At 43.0% G+C, this 17,934-nt stretch overlaps 1 protein-coding gene across 1 annotated transcript in view; it reads right to left on the reverse strand.

Moving 5' to 3' along the window:
* Positions 1–17,903, reverse strand: part of sash1a (SAM and SH3 domain containing 1a) — a 75,301-nt gene extending 57,398 nt beyond the window's left edge. The window contains exons 1-9 of the mRNA XM_046060005.1: positions 17,857–17,903; positions 12,380–12,420; positions 11,958–12,047; positions 11,761–11,873; positions 10,223–10,321; positions 4,808–4,943; positions 3,996–4,408; positions 1,290–1,364; positions 947–1,090 (exon numbers count right to left, since the gene is read on the reverse strand). Coding sequence (XP_045915961.1) covers positions 947–1,090; positions 1,290–1,364; positions 3,996–4,408; positions 4,808–4,943; positions 10,223–10,321; positions 11,761–11,873; positions 11,958–12,047; positions 12,380–12,419 — 1,110 coding nt within the window. The 5' untranslated portion in view covers position 12,420; positions 17,857–17,903. The remainder of the gene's footprint in view (positions 1–946; positions 1,091–1,289; positions 1,365–3,995; positions 4,409–4,807; positions 4,944–10,222; positions 10,322–11,760; positions 11,874–11,957; positions 12,048–12,379; positions 12,421–17,856) is intronic.
* Between the last annotated feature and the right edge of the window lie 31 nt (positions 17,904–17,934).

Consider the following 17,934-nt stretch of genomic DNA (forward strand, 5'->3'; position numbering starts at 1 on the left):
TGGATCAAAATACTTTTGTTTAAACTTTAAATGTAATCTTTACAGGTCTCCTTATAAATTAAACTAGTCTCTAGTAATAAAGCAGCAATGTCCATCAACATGCAACATCGACATACAGCATACTGTACTGTGATTTATTTGTTTCAGTTATCCACTAGGTGGCACTGTGGTCTATATCCCAATGGCTCCATGACTCATGCCAGATTATGTGGGTCACAGTGTTGATACCTCCATGAAGAACAGATGTTGCATTAATGTCTGTGTGTGCATTAATGACATATTCCAAGGGACAACATCATACTGTAGGGCTGGCCAGGCCACTGGTAAAGCCACTGCATGCACAGAAAAATTAGGCCAGTAGATGAGTCTTTATACACTTTCACACTTCCCCAAGAGCCAGCCTCGGGGAGACTTGCATCACTCCATGAGCTCAGCATGAAGCACAAGCACTCCACCCTACACACTGGACCCAGGAAGAGCACAGCAGTGAGAAATCAAAATGTGTGTGTGTGTGTGTGTGTGTGTGTGTGTGTGTGTGTGTGTGTGTGTGTGTGTGTGTGTGTGTGTTTTAGTGCGCTTTGTTTATTCTGTAACTAACACAAATACTCCTGCCCACTCACCGCCTGTGGACAGAATGTGACTTACACCACAAAACATCCTCTAAATGTTTGCAGAACATGTTATTTATGTATTTATTTTTTTCTTTACAGCAGTGCTTGCTTTACTGTTTTAAAGTACTGTTTTAAAGATGAAAAGCATAATGTGTGCATTTGTGGAACCGTTTAAGGGTTATCTGCTCCACTTCAAATAAAGTTAAGGCTTGACTATGTTTACACATGCCTCATTTGCCTTAAAAACAAGGGACACCTTCATGATGTTCAATGTTATCTGAACTTTTCACAAGCATTCAAAAGTGCATCCATGTGTGAGTGTGTGGGTGTCTAACCTGCTCAGATAAGGAGCTGCTGTACTTCTTCGACATGCGTTTCCTCATTGTCTCTTTGACTGACTTGACCTTCTTGCCCAGTGAGATCCGAGATGTAGTGGGGGATTTGACCACTTCTCTGTATATAGCCTCCTGTTCTTTACTCTGATAAGAAGAAGGAAAGTGAGACGGGAAAAGGGTGGACAGAGAGGAAGGAGATGACAGAAGTGAAAGACAGAGTTGAGGAGAGATTTAGGAAAAGAGGACAAAGGGCAAGGAGAGAAAAGGTGATTTAGTGTGACAGGAAGAGTATGGCTTGTGCGCCTCGCAGCCTCGTCTAATTTTACAAGCCGCCAGCACTTACATTGGCATCCGAGCCTGTGTTGACCACATGGAGCGAACGGTTGGACAGGTCAAAACCTCCGAAGCTGCACGTTCTCTGTCGGGGAAGCCAAAACACAATCAAATAAGCCAGTTTCAGAAGGTCACATTAAGGAAACTCCCCATCCACACCCACTGAGGGTCAACTCACAGTGATTCATGCTTGGCACGACACAGGCAGCAGTTTGATTAATGTACATGGGTATATGGTTTGGTACATATGTAGGGGCATGATGTCATATGGGACTGTGGACAGCCAACAGACATGATGTAACACATTCTGTTATATGAGCTCCTCTTTAAAATTGCAAGTTACTACATAGTCTTAGGCAAATGAGCTGTTATATTGTCCTGTGGAGAGCACGAAACGAGTTGCTCATATGCTTTACTTGAATCCCTGGAGAAAAATATTGGATAAAATTAAACCTTTTTTTATGTGGTCAAGCTAAAATATATAACTGTACTGTTACAAGTGAATGTATATTCATTGCATTTCAGATGCAAAACATATTGTGATTAATTATGAGAAATGCAAAACTGGGCTTTGTATGTAAACATGCACAACACATAGGTTGGTTGCTTAGAGCCGGCAATGTTATTCTCATCAGAAACATTTTTAGAGAGACTAAATTGTTTCTGCTGAGAGGACAGGGTGATATGGAGATTTTCTTGACTTTTAGAGGTCAACATAAAGATAAGAGGTAGACACCAAAGGGGAACTATGACACGAGAAGAATAGATCCAGGATCTCATCACTGAACTGGCTTTGACTTTTCCCTAAGCTCTGCAGTAGGTCACACACAAACATGTAGACACAGACATTTACATATGCATGCGCCCAAAAAGACTCAGTTCAAATAGGGCACTTGATGGCATTTCTCCTTCGAAAGCCATTACTTCTAATGTACTTGACTAAACTCCCACAAACCCTGGACGAAGGTCCTCGATGTGAGAAGGCTTTGCACATTAAGGAAATAGTTTTTATATTAGGTGTCCACAGCTGCAGTCCACATCACAATTTCCCAGGAAAAGCACAGTTTGGAGAACAAACATGTTTGAAGAGATGTCCCAAAAGAACTCTGAATGTCATGGCGATGTTCGATGGAATGGACATGCACCCAGAAAAATAAATTCTCTCAAAGATAATTATAGGAAAGAAAAACAACTAAAGAAAAAAAATCATATCTGCAACCATAGAGGCACGGGCCAAAAAAGAACACGAAAAGCAACAACAGAAAAAAGTGGATTCAACGAGTTTTTGGATGAGAACGACCTCCAGTGATTTCACTAGAACACGATAGGATTCAGGTACCCTCAAAGCTGCAGGATAGCTCCTCTATTTCACCACCTGGAGTATGTGCCATTACCTCTGTTGATATACATGGGCTAGGGGAAAAAGTAAGTTACTGGCGATGCAACCAGCTCGAAAACCAGTTTTCATACGTTATAAACTTGCATTTTACATTCACTGTGGTATGAATTGGTTTGCCTGTTTTTCTGTTGCTATATTCAGCCTTACAAGATCAATTTGAAAGTTGATTAGCATAAAGACCATTCAGTCACTTAAGTTGACATAATAAGGCCATTCATTTAATATGTCTCTAAGGCTGCGCTGTGCGGTTCTAAGGATGAGCAGCCTCAAGCTTGTACAACATCTCTTTTGCCCACAGGGATTAGTGTGACTGTGTAAGTGTGCATGTCCTTCAGGGATATGACATTTATAAAAAGGCACTTATAAAAGCTCTGCTGTAACTTAACCTCCCAAGTGGGCCATGGCACATTCCATAGTCATTTCGTATTCAGCTGAAATAAAAAACAAAAAAAAAAAGATTTAAAGCCAAAGGCATTCACTTAAAGGTGAGGATGACATTCCTCAAAGGGCAATTAGGTCTGTGATAGACATACCAGCCCCTAGCCTTTTTTTATACATGTGCACAGTTGCAATACATTGATGTGGATTTCTTACACAGACAATATTAATGGATAAGTTGAGGTAATTTGACCTGGCATGTGGCATGTGTCTTGTGCAGCTTTACTGTACTTCACCTACAACCTTTGAGCTATTCTGCAACTTTGAAGCACCGAGTCCTGCTCACACGAGGCGGTCGACTTAAACCTCATGGTCCAAACTCACAGACTTCTGCTGGATGCGCAAGAGCACACGCTTGGTGCAGCGGTCCACACTAGCCGCCCACTTCCTGTCTGCCTCGCGGTCCTCCTCCAATAGACAGCGGCGCTCAGCGCGGCTGAGGGTAACTGGGCGTACCAGCTGGGCCCAGTTGAGGTGACCATACAGGCTTCGTTCTACCACATAGGTGATGTTCAGTTCACTGACCGCTGTTCGACCACGCAGCCTGCGGGAGGGGAACACCCAGCCCCCTCCCCCACTTCCAAAACCTTTTGATTTGGCTACATCACAGCGGACAGGGGAGGAGGGGGTGAGAGACAGAGGGGAGACAGGGGTCTTGGTGTTGCGCGAGCGTTGATACAGTAGGTGTTTAGTGGAGTAAGCGTAGTTAGGGTCAGGTTTCCGATGTGTCCAGCTACCATGGTGCCGGTTGGCAGGTTGGTGTTTGGGGCTGCCTTGTGGACTGTCATCCAGGGATATCAGGAGGCGGGACTGGGCAGGGGGTTTGGGGCGAGGTTTGGTGAGTCCATAGTATGCGTAGAGAGCCTCATTGTTACTTACCCCATGGGAGATTGAGCTCAGGGCCTTCCGCATCTCGCCGTCAGTCGTCGAGCGTGACAGCTTTCCTTCGTCGTCCAATCCACAGCCATCCAGTTCTGAGAAGGATGAGCCACTCCCTCCCACACCAGAGACAGAGCCCCCGGAGCCAACTGGGGTTCTCTTGGGGGGCCGGATGAGACCGTGGGTACTGGAAGATTTACTGAAGGTTTTGACCAGCTTGTGTCCAGACCAGGTGTCCAGGCTGCTTGAGGAAGGGGAGTTGGTCAGACTGTCTGTGTCCCCATCCAGAGATTGTTGATCCTGGGTGAGGGAGGGCAGAGAGATCTCCTGGGGCAAAGGGGGCTTCTTTAGAACCCCTGTATAGAGAGCTGTGTTGTCCTCACAGGTCGGCGGTGCCTCCAGATTCAGAAAATCTAATGAAGAAGTTGAAGACGACAGAAACATTAAGTTATTCAGGAGGATCAGATTCTGTGTAGTCCCATGACCCATATGTGGTTTACCAAACCACAGCTAGCCAGCACACATTTCAAAACACATTCTTAAAGTCTGAGTATTAGGCAAAACCCATGACAGACGAGAATATCAAAACATAAAAAAAAAAAAAGAGATTCCTACTTTTTAACACGAGTCACTAATTTTCAACAACTAAACCAAAAGTTTTTGAACTTTAACTTCATTTTAGTAAGGACAAACAGCTTGATATAGTGCTCAATACAGATTTTCAACTGCAAGCAGATTTTACATTTCTATACAGTCAAAGTCTGATGCCTCGAACAGAGACCTTAAATCAAAGGAACTCAGGTATAACAGACCTTCAGAGCCGTGTTTCTTGCCCTCCTCCACCTTGATGAGTTTTTTCCTGACCCGGCGTGTAGAGTTAACCAGCTTGTGAAGCCGTTTGAACTTCACAGAGTCCTCCGATTGCTCATCGTCTGACTGTTCACGGGACTGGTGGGAAAGAGAGAAAGAGGGAGGGATGATATGATAAAAAGGGACACGCAGCAAACACTTTTCAGTTAAATAAACCTTTTTAAAAAAAACATATGTAAAAACAGGAAGAACTTCTTCAGCGTAACATTTCATTAATCCAAGTATAACAGAAATGTATGGCTTTGTTTTGAATTTATTTCATATGAAACAAAAGTAGTGAGAAAATCAAACAAACTTTGACATATATATTTGGAGATTCTGAAAACGCTGTTATAATGCGATGGATGGGAGCATCGTTTAGGATGGAGTCAAAGTTAGTGAGGTGAGAAATGAAGGATGGGGGGGGGGGGGGCCACACCGCATTATGTGAAGTTCATATTCATAATAAACATAGAAAAAAATGCACTGAAACAATGAACCAGATGAAACAATTATTTGAACAAATTAACTGAATGAATCAGTATTACAATACATGGTCTATTTGGCATTATTTTGTCTTAAGAGGCTGTTACTGCAGAGGAAATGGAAGGACAATGGTCGTATGTCATGGGTGTCAGCATCCTAGTTTTTCTCTCCACAGATGGCCACTGCATTTAAACTCTCTGTACAGTGTAGCAGAGTGGAAAAGAGACCGAATAATGAAATTGACAGTTTCAACTTTCAAACACAACACAACACAACACAACACACACACACACACACACACACACACACACGTGTGTGTTTTCTCGCTATGTCTTCCATGTGACTGTGATTGGCGGTAATGATGATGCTGATGGGCCAAGCTCTGGCCTAAAGATTGTCTGGCAGGAACTACCATCATTATCATGGAGTTTAAACAACTTAATTTGTTTCTATTTGCCACTGGTTTCCACAGCAACACTAACTCTCTGGTCACACACTGCCAGTTCCATGGTCGAGGTTGACTGCATCACTTGGAAAGGGACACACATGCATGCACAAACGCCCACATACACCACAACTAGACAGAGCAGGCCTGGCAGGGCTCAGCTCTCTGTCTGATAGAAAGCAGTCTTCTCCTCCAGCTCTGAAGCTAACAAGGAAGAACCTGCTTTCTCGCTGTTGTTGGGATTAGACCACGGGCCTGGCTCAGAGGCTGCTGACATTCGTTCGGGATGATGTTAACAACTGTGGCTTGGTTGGATCAAACTGATCTGACACTGTCCGCAAATCCTTGATGGCAACAAACCACCTTAACAACATCATGATCTTTTCATTCCTGGAAGCGTATGAAAACCTTACGAATCATTGGCAAGCTGGGAAAAAAAACTTCACGCAGGTCCATTCTATCAAACTTCACCACTTTTAGAGGTACGTGATCAAGTTTTAGGTCCTCTGTCAGCCCAGCAGAGCAGAGCTAGGGTATAGCCATTCATTCGGCCTCTTACAAATTGGAGAAATAGGCTCTGAAAACCCGTAACTCTGCTGTCCCTCAGCCGAACCACACAATTTTGGCTACAGCGGTGACTCCTTCAACTTTCCATTTGCTCTTGGCAATGCTTGAGTGCATTAGCTTCAGAAAATGTAATGTAATAACAAGTCTGTGTCAGAGAGGATTGATGAAAGTGGCAGTAGAAATACTATGAGATGAGTGAGACCACCATAGGTTGGGATGGGAGCCCACTCCTGTATCTGATCTAATCTGTTCTTCTCCTAGTGTAAAAGATGTAGAAAAGGAATAAGAGATAGTAAAGAGGTGACAATGACATAATTGTCCAAACCCAGTTGTGAGGAACCTGATCCATACAAATGACCAGATTAACAGGGGAAAAGATACACACACAGAAAGAAAGCCAAACAAAAGAGGGGTAATGAATCAAGCAGAGCTGAAAGGCTGCCATCGAAAACAAGGTCAAAGCATCAATTCCACGGCCATAATTGCCATTTCACTTCACAAATTACTTTGAGGTTTGTTCCCATAACTTTGGAGATTCAGTTAAACTTAGAAAACTACAAACCAACATCCTCATGGTGCACACCAAAAGCTTTCATTTTGTACCACAAAAACAGAAAAAGACAATCTTAAAAGAAACAATCTAATTTAAAACAGTTAGGAGCACCAGCGTGCCTTGAAACTTACCAACCTATTTAAAACAGCAGGGTACCGCTTTCTGTGTTAACATCCAACAGTTTAGCAAGAGTGGGTCCCACAAATCCATAGTTGCGCCGACCACATTCTTAAGCAAGTACGATTCAAAATAATATCAGCGCCCCTGTGCACATGCTGGCAGATACAGATGCAGTCGGTTGGTGAATTCAGCTCTGAGGAATGAGGGACCATTTGGAAGTGCTGTGTCGCACATCTAGCAGAGAAAAGGAGTGTTGTGCATGGAGAACAATCCCAGCATTTGAGCCCCTCTGACCCTGTCTTGGCCCCCACAACGCTAATGGCCAGCCCTGGAATGTGGCCTCCGATCGCCGGGGGAAGACAGACCGGAGAAAGACAGCATCAGACAAATGCACAGAGCAGCCAAAGATTATATATTGCAAACATGTCAGCTACAAGCATGCACTGTATATTCACGTCTGTATTTAGAATACAGTAATACACAGAGACATGCAAAACTTTTTGAATTTGGGAATGACCTAATTCCATTCATTAGAGGGGAGAGGGGGCAGTTTATGACACCAATAGAGGTCCTGGCGGAGTAGCAGTATTTCCTGAAGTAGCCAATTTTGGAACCCGGGGCACGGGGAGATCCCCCTCCCCCATTTCAGAGGGCCTGGTGGTAAATACAACCTCTATCTCCTCTATTTTTCTCTCCCTTGTTTCCTCTCTGACTCCAGCTCTTGCATTTGTTCACAGCCTCCAGAGCCAAGTTGTGTGTTCCTCTGAACAATACTCCTTCAGTAACTCTCCTATCCTGTCCCCTGTCTGTGAAAACCCCAAACTGATCAATCTTCTTCCCACGGGAAGTGAGAATCTGGCAGCAGGGGGGTAGCATGAGGGTTGACATTACTGATAAGTTACAGATAAGATGATTGGCAAACTCAGGCATAATTCACAGACCCACATCAGACAACCACCCAGCAGACAAAACTTGAGCTGAGGTTATGTATGGCATAATTAACCTATTTTTCATACGATAGGGAAATAATCAATCATTACACAGAAGAAGAATTGAATAGGGACCGTTGAAGACGTGAGGAAACTATTTTGCATGAGTCCTTATTCATGGTTTTGTTACAGTAACAAACAGAGTTTATGAACGCAAGCCATAAATAACTGACACTGAAGAGTAACCGGGGGAGCTATTAACGTATGAAAGTCAAGCACACCAACATATTCAACCACTTAAAAGAAAATGTGATTTTGAAATAAAGGAACTCAAGCTAGGATTCAAATCTAAAACAGTATGAAGGCTGTAGGGTCAACTTTTCATTTACTTTAACAATAACCACATGAAAAGCAGATCCATTTAGGTGCATAAAGTGGATAAGAATGAATGAAAGATTTGATGATTGATTTTTCAAGCCGTCATGGCTGTTTACTTGGGAATTAGTAGCACATTTTGAAATAGCAATAATACACACGTGCGAGTATGTGGAATTTTTGTGTTTGGATAAACTCATTTCCCTGGAAAAATGTGGGTCACTGTGTGAGACTTTATGACTGCATGCTATTCCCATATGATGCCATAGAGTGCAAAACTAATGAAAATCCGCCACGACCACTATGTGTCCTGAATCTGCAATAAACCTACATTTAAAAAAGGAAAAACACATCAACATATGCGCGCGCGCGCACACACCAGAAAGATCTGACTGATTGTCATCAAAACACCAAACATGCATCCAACAGAACCAGATTGTCTGCTCCAGCTGTCCAGCTCCACAACACTTCTCAACACATAGAATCCCTCAAAGGTCTCAAAGTTTCAAGGCCTTCTTTCCATGGATCACAGCTGACTAAATAACTGCCAACAAAAGCTCACGACACAAGGGGTTTTGGGTAGATTTTGTGTGACTCTCCACTTGGCTTTCCGCAAGTTACAATTACAACTGATTGATGGAAACAGACCTGACCTAAATTTCCATAAGACAATTTCCTTGTCACTACAGCAGCCAATTTTGACCTTGTTGAGGACATATTTCAAATGAGATGCCTATGACAGGATTAACCTGATGAATAAAAGATGGAAGAGGACACGCAACACATGCATATATCTCATTGGGACTGCCAATTCTTGAGTGCAGCCTCAGAAAATGGGTAAACAGTGGGTCGAGATTCACAGAGGTAACACCCATAGTATTAAGATGCACGTGACATGGTGGAGAGAATATATGTGCAAAGGCAGATATATTGTAGTTTGGCCATGAATGAAGAGCAGAGAGAGAAGGGGAGATTAAAGTGAGAGGAAGGTAAGATAAAAGTTGACTGAAGATGGTTTATGCAATGGCATTTAAAACTGTCAAAAAAATGTAAATATTTCAAACATATTTAAAAGGGAGGTCTATAGGCACTTTGTATCTCAAAGCTAGACATCAAGCAAGGAAAACTAGTTGAGTTTCCCGGTATATTACATCTGAATAAACACACACATCCATGCACACATAAAGTATGTCAAAACAACAATGGTCGTTCAACCTCGTTGGCTGAAACATCAAACTTAAAAAGGTGAGAGTGGTCGAGGTGAGAGGCCCCATCCACACTACTACGTTTTAGCTAGTGGCTGTTCAGGTACGCTGGGCATGCGCGTGCCGATGTAAACATGAAGCAGATGGTAATTCCATAGTTACAGAAGATTTGGCGAAAGAAGAAATAAATACAGAAGAAGAATCAGACCAGTTTTTTTTTTTATTTCTTTTTTTGCATGCACCAATAACGAGCTGGGACTGTTACTGAATGTAACACGGGAGTGTGGCAGCAGAAAACAGACTGGGAGTTGTCGCAAAGTAAACGGCGACATGCACAGTACAAGTGTAGGAAGTGTTATTTGCAAGGTACAGAATATTTTAATAAAAATACCATGTCAAAAATCCGGTCAGTAGCATAGTGTTTCTGCTTTGCATGACTTATAAGACCCAATCAGAGAGCCCAGCGTGAGCGGCTGCGTCATCGTTTCTAAAGTCCTCCGTTTTGGCCCGTCTTCACTAAAATGCCCTCTGGTTTTCGCCGTTGTAGTCTGGACGGGAGGTGCAAACGTATCAAAAGGTCTCCGTTTTAATTCAAAAACGCAGTAGTGTGGATGGGGCCAGAGTGTTAAGAGAGACAGGGTCAAGGGGAGAGTTCAGGGATTTCGGGGTGTCGGGGTAATGGGGTGGGGTGTACTTACGTTGCAGTTTGAGGACTGGTTTAGATTGGTCGCAGTTCTGTCAGTCCACTCTGCAGTGTCAGTACTGCTGGACTGCCTGCTGCGCTCATACTCCTTCAGCTACGTGGAGAAGAAGAGTTTAGAGAGGCAGAGGAACAGGGCGGGGTCACCCACTCTCACCGAGCATGCTACATCTCTCCATATAGGCTACTAACAGACGGTCGATGGACGTCAATTGCGCACATTCACAGGACATTTATACAGACAGGCACACAGACAAAACAGGAGGACTCAACCAGCGATGTAGTGGTTAATAAAAGGTTCGTATTGTAACCTGAGTTTGATGATCTTTGTGCAAATAACCTCTAAATTAAAGTGTGTTAAGTTTTATGCAACAGATTAATTATTTGAAAATGAAAATAGTTCTATACCACTGAGACTTGCTTTCTTTTGTGTGCATGTTATGATTTATTGTCATGAAGATTTGTTCACCTTTCATTAATCTTAAACACACAAAAAAGGAGACTGAAAGGGAGATTGAATTTAATTATGTTTATATTCCACTACATCCCTGGCCACATACTACATAGCACGCTACTGACTATAATAAAAACCAATATGATTATACTGGTCAGTGGTACACAGAACCATAGACTGTATATAAAAACAGAACACACTATTTAAACACACACAAGCACAACAAGATGTCAGATCAACTATCCACAGAGGCTGATCATTGAGGGTCAATCACTAGAGCGAGAAGATGGGATCAAGCTACTGGCCAAAAGAAAATCAAAGTTCTGTGAAAAAAAAGGGTAAGAAGATAATTAACATCTGCCTTGTGGAGAGCAAATCCAGTGCTCAAATGCTGCTGGACAGTCATGCTACCCACGAGCAAGGCATTACAGAAGGCGACTGAAAGGAAGGAAGGAGGAGATGAAGTAGGCAAATACAAAAAGAACAACCACCAGAAGTTGATCAAGTGCATTAAAAGGAAAACCATGTAATTTTCCACCATGTCCACCTAGAGAGAAAACCCACAATGCACCAGAACATCCCCCCCAACAGATGGGGCTGTTGAGTTACTATGACCATCAATTCTGCAATGATAAACTGAGCAAGACACACACACACACTCCAAGAGCTCACACCCTAAAACCCCCAGACTCCTGACCCTCTGGAAACACCGATTGTCAGGAGTTTGTGTCGGTGTGTGAGAGTGAGCGTGGATGTGTATGTGTGCGAGTGTGTGTGGGTGACAGAGAGCGAGAGAGACAGTTTGTGTGTGTGAATGTGTGAGCGAGTGTGTATTTGTGTGGTGTTGAGGACAATACAGGGTTAAAATGCGGGGCCTTGTACAGGTTAGTAAGAGTGAGTCGTTTTAGTAAGCCAGAGCTATGGTGGGAATATGGAGGACAATATTGGGGAGGGGGGACTGGAAACTAATAAAGGGGGAGGGGTCAGGGGATCTGGGGAGGCTGCAGTCACAAAGGAAGGTCGAGTGAGGGTGGGGGAGGATGGTGCAACAGGTAAGGCAGAAAGTCATTGGAGCTTCCTACCCGAGCTAGAGCTTCTTCAACGGTGATCATCTTCTCTTTCACCATCATCATTAGTTGAATTCGCTCTTCGTCACTCATGGTGATCTCACTGGCCACATAGCCTATGTCTTCTCCTGAAGGGTTTGAAGGGAAAAGATCAAAAATGGAGCTACATCTATTCAGTATGTGAAACATCTGAAACATTAAGCCACACAAACCTTTGGATGTCTGACGCACTACTGGTTTGTGCTGAGACTTGCGGAAGTTCTGCCAAAAAGATTTGTTCTTCTTCTTGTTGTCCCATTTACCTAAAGGCAGCGCAGGATCAGTCATGTAGGAAGAAACATTCACCTTATACACAACTACCAACATTCCAATTATGTTGTGTGGTTTCTGGCCACAGAAAAGAAAACACACTTTTAAGTGGATCCTTTGCTCAGCAAGCTCAACTGACCATTTACATACATGTACATATTTGCAAGGGTATAGACAATTCCTCCATGTGGTGCAACAATTAAGTATGACCCTAGCTCACAAATCTCTATATGGCTATTCCTGTCAATTTCAGATATAAAGCTTAATCTTATAGGAAACATATTAAGACAGCAAAAGAGATAAATGAAAATGCATCTAAACATACCTCCAGATCCATCTTCAGAGCTAGATTTGTGCAAGGGCATTCTGCGGGGGGGGGTAAAGAAAGACAGAATCAGCATACAGGAAAGATCTTCCTATATAAAAAAGATCATCCTACTCTAGTCTTAAACTATGTTTATGAATGTTAATTTTTGGCAAGGAGGGCTGCAGTTCTGCTGTTCACCACTTGGGGTCAGTGGTGGTGTTTAAGTGACAGCAAACCAGGCTCCTGAGGCTTAAGAGGGAGAGGAGGAGAGGACGTAAACAATGACATCCCTCTTGCAAAAACAAGAGGGTAAGATGAAGATGGTGGTACTACAAAGTGTTTAAGAAGCAGCAAAGAAAGGAGGAAGGTCAACAAGATAAAGAAAAAGAGGGCAGCCACATGAAAGTGAGGAGGGAAAGTATGGAATCGGGGGGGGGGGGGGGGGGGGGGGGGTTGAGAAGAAACCAAAGGGCAGACTCAGCCTGTTTGTGTTTCCACTTCCCTCCACAGGACAGACAGTCACGAGGAAGACAGAAGGAAGAGTGGGAGAAGAGGGAGAGAGGGCATAAGAGAGGGAGACATGGAAAATAACTGAGTCCTGACATGTCTGTAAAACTTCTTAAATAATCAGACCTAACAAGGATAAAATAACAACTTGAAGGTTCCTTATGACAGATAAACTGCTCTCAGCGTCCAATCAAAATGTCATGTATGCGTGGCCTCACATATTTTTCTAGCAAGCTCTGTGGCATGTTTGGCAGTGGCTGACTGTCTGCTGAAAACTTGACAGAAGGGAGAGACTTTGTTTTTGATGACATCCTACAGGTGTATTTATTTGGGAGCGTGTGGGTGATAGTGATTTGCGGTGGCCGCACACTGTGAGCGTACGCTTAAGACCCTCAAAGACCTATTATGTAAATTGTCCTCTCTTGCGATTTTACTTGAACACTGTCACACATCCACACACCTTAAATGATTGGAGCACAATGCACATGGGCATAGAGCTGCTGGGCCTTGCAGGTGCCGGAGAAGCAATGCGAAAGTGTGTGACAGGATCAAAACATGATGAACAGGTCACTTCCCTCTCCAGTGGCTGTGCGTGTGTGTGTGCATGTGTGTTCACATGTTTGTTCAGACATTAGCCCTCTCTTGGTGCAATGGGAAATCTTCACACGGCTTAAAGCCCTGCTGCCATGGCAACATAATGAGATGCTAATTGAATGGAGGCCTGTTCATCCCCCTCTCAGATAGGCTAGGGCCAAAGCTAATGCTAATAGAACTCACTCAATGGAAGCTTTTCTGTGGTAGTGCCCCCCCCCCCCCCATGCTCTATAAATTAACCTCCCATGCGCGCACACATACATGTACTCACACACAGCCGCGTGGTCTCACACTTTAAAAAAGCCTGAATGTCTTTCAAAGTCTGTGTCAGTCCAGGCATTATGTGGCTAGGCAACTTAATTGGTTTAACCTTAAATCTTTGGCATGCCTGTCTATTTCAATTCTGTTCTTTGCATTGAGTAGGGGACATTTAACTGCTACTTTTTTAAAATCTCATTACCATAAGAAGCCAGTGATATTAAGTACAGCATTTTAACTTTGGCTGAACCTATGCAGGATAGGTGAAAGTTTCTTTGCATGATACATTCGCATTGTGAAAATGTTACAAGTGCTACGAACATGTGCTGATGACCCCGAAGCTATGAGTGAAATGCCAGTTTACTCAGTGAAATGGTAGGACTGACAGCACTTTCTCTGGCTTGGATCTAACATATTAATTTTTTTTTTTTTTTTTTATCATTTAACGGTAAAAAATATGTGGTAAATGCACATTTAGTGCATAAGGCATATAGGCTATTTACACAGACAAACGTAAAAGATAAGATACAAGAGAAAAAAGCCAGCGGCATGTCAACATCAAGAAAAAAAAAAAAAAGGATGACTGAATAAGTGATTATTGCGTAGGCAGTACAGTTATACAGTATGAATCATTGGTCTAGCATAACTACTAATCTGTGTGACACAGTCCAGGAAAGATGACAAACCAGTACATAGCAAGATTTGGAAAAACAGCTGTGCATCAGTTTCTACTGCACTCAGCATAAATCACAGCATTGCACACATGCATGTGTGTATGGTGACTGTGTGTTTTTGTGTGACAACAGGGCTGGCCACCTGGAGCAAAGTGATCTCCGGTTTTCTAGTAGAGACAATGAAAGGCAGCGACCCTGTGTGACAGTGGCAGTGTTCACAGGAAGAGCAGAGGAATGACCTCTTCAGGGATCATGGAAGAGGTCAGAGGTCACATGGAGGGGGGAAGACGGAAGATCATAAGGTGGTAAAACAGAAAATCATACAGAAAATAAAACACATGTTTGCGATTGTGCATGTATTTTCCTGCCATACACACACTGCTTTACTTTCAGAAGCAAATAACAGTTCCACGACGGCGGCAACACTCAACCACAAGTCGTAAATATGCTGACAAGGTACTTTGGTTTTCCAACATGGTACTGTTGTTCTAAACACATTATTCACATGGAACGGCTTACATTTCCATCTGATTATTAGTTGCATAAGCCGGGCTTCCAGCAGTGCACATGCCTCTAATTTTACAATTTAACAAGCCTTTTTAGAGCCAACAATCAACTGTATTTGTGTCTTTGCACATGTATGCTTTCATCAAGATCCATTTGCCTCTGCTGTTAACCTTACTGATTTGTTTGTTGCCCCCTCTCTGCAACAATAATCCCCCAGTCAATCACTTTTCAAAACAGGAAGTCCCCAGTTTGAACCCTCCAGCTTTCTGAAACCGCTCTGTCATCACCACTTGCACATGCACAGACAGAGAGGTGGCACAGCCCAAGATGAAGTCTGGGTAATCTCCTCTGGGTGCTATTGTCCTGCGTCGAGGCGATGATGGGGGTATCCATGTCTGTGCATGTGAACGTGCATGAGTGCCTCTTGTAAGGCTGCGAGGAATGGAGGCAGCTTGTCTATCATTCCTGCCAACACATAATAAATCACTACACCTGAAACCCATTCACAACAGTGGAAAGTGGACAATAGGCAATGTAATAGAGAACAGAACTGGGGGGAATGAGAGGAGAGAGGCTGGCAGTGAAGGATGGATTACAAAAAATACAGGCCATTTTGTCCTCAAGCATAAAAACGAAATTAAATAGATAAAGTTGATATAAAGATTTTCATATTTAACTTTCACACCAGAAATTGAGTTTAGGGCTTTGTAAGAAAGACACTAGACAGAGAGAAGAATGGAAATGACAGAGGTGAAGAGAAGGGTGAATGCGGAGCAGTTTCATTAGAGACCAACTACAGACTTAAGGTGAGACAAAGTCTGAATGTTTATGAGAGAGGGAATGTGAGAGAAAGCATGTGAGGCATGGAAGACAGAAAGAAACCAGACCGACAGGACGAGGAGAGAGAGAATAGCACAGTTAGGGGATCTTTCTGGGACTCTTTCGGACAGCAGAGAGACATCATTCGAAATTTGGCATCTGGTTCCCATCATCTTGCGTATTTGTCTGTGCTACATATACAGCCATGGGAGAAGAGATCATGTCTGTGGTATGTGCTTCCTCTGCCGCACATGATCTTCCCGTGAACGTGACAATTCCACTGGGGGTCACACAGGGGTGTTCAGGAACAAACACAAAAAAAATGGGATATATGGGAAATAACTATTGAGTCACACTAAGATTTATTTAACCTTTGGCCCTGGCGTACATGCCGTACATTAAGCGGGGCTCCCAATTCACTTTTCTGCACTAATCTATCCAGACTCTTGTGTCCACTAAATGTCTTCTTTAAATGCCTATAAAAAAGGCACCAAATGTGTGTGACTGTAGTGAATTTGTTGCAGCTTGACAACATTTAGAGAGCTGTTTTGCCGACCAACGTGGATTGCTTTAAATGTTACAACAGTGATCTCATGGTAGGCCATGGAGGAGAACACACACACACACACACACACACACACACACACACACACACACTCTTTGGGTTACAGGAACCAGTGAAAAGGAACCCCACCCGTGCCCAGTTCCATCCTGCTCTTTCGTTCATGCTCCTTTGCGGTAATCATTTAGCCATCACCCGCTCTCCACCGCTGGACACAAAGGCAGGAAGGAAGCATGGACGGCCGGGGAACAGAGAATGGCTGCCGGACTGAGCAGGTCAGCCGAAGGAAGCAGTCAGGGGTTTTCCTTTAACCACAGCAGGGACGTGACCAAAGCTTAGGGGACCAACAATGAATACTATGAATGTCGAGGGTTAATTTCCTTTATACCCACTCATCCACATAGTGATTAAGAATGTTTTATCAGTTTTTATTATTATCATCAGGATTTATTTCATCATTATACGCATTACATTTTTTCTTAGCAAATGTCTGAAATAAACTTCTTTGCTTTCTTGCTAAGAGTTAGATGAGAAGATCAATACCACTGTCGTGTCTGTAAGGTAAATTTGAAGCTATCGCCAGCAACCAGTTAGCACAAGTATTTCTTGGGCAAAGTGACTCCCTGAAGTCTCTGGTTGATTGGCAACCTCACATTACGACTCCAGGAAGTCAAGAAATAGTCCACTGTAAAACTGGTAAACCACAGCATCTCATTGTTACACTGCGTATTTGTACAGATTAAAAAAAAAACAAGTGACAACATGTTAATTAGTGAACTACAGGCACGGGTAGAATGATTTTTTTATGTTTGGACATAAGAAGGCTAGACATTTTCCACTGTTTCCAGTCTTTGTTCTAAGCTGTGCTAACCTGCTGCCAGCTCAACTGTAACTTCATCTTTACAGGATGGATAAAAGATCAATCATCTAAACTAACTCTTGACGAGAAAGTGAATAAGCCGATTTCTGAGAAAAGTCAAAAAAGTTCTTCAAAAAGCTTGTGGATCATGTCGTAATGCTTATTTGTATTCAGTTACACAAAGTACAAAAATCACACTAACATCTGACATCTTGTTGACATGATGAAATAAAACTGTCATCTGACTGTCTTTTTTGTCAAAATTCCTTATGTTGGGATATATAGTATTTCTCTTAATTTACTGCAACAGTATACTGGAACATAATCTGAAACCTGTGTCAACTGCTCACTCACACACACCATCACACTCATCCATCCAAGTTTTCCAAGGAGCTGACCTCTACTCCCCATGGGCAGGGTCAGAGACCTTTTGTACAAGTTGTCACATAAGAGATCTATTAATCACATGAACTGCATATAGATGTGTGTGTACTTCCATTTGTCTCTCTCCATCTTTAGCTGTGAATTTGCAGAAAGGCTAAGTGTGATCCATGATTTTCTGCGCCAGCATGTACGGTTTGATGCAATCCAGACGCAGGCTGCGCTGCAGATTGTTTAGACATGCAACAGACTCACATTTCAATCCAAGCATATTTCATGGTTGCACATTGGCTCCGGTCACAAGTTACAGGGATAAAGTGGAAAAACAACGTACTTTCTGTCTGTTTCTGGAGTGGACACCTCACTGCTGAAGCCTAATGATTCCTGAGGACAGAGAAGAAAAAGAGACATA

This window comes from Micropterus dolomieu, linkage group LG10 (genome assembly GCF_021292245.1).
Source record: "Micropterus dolomieu isolate WLL.071019.BEF.003 ecotype Adirondacks linkage group LG10, ASM2129224v1, whole genome shotgun sequence".
Lineage (NCBI taxonomy): Eukaryota > Metazoa > Chordata > Actinopteri > Centrarchiformes > Centrarchidae > Micropterus > Micropterus dolomieu.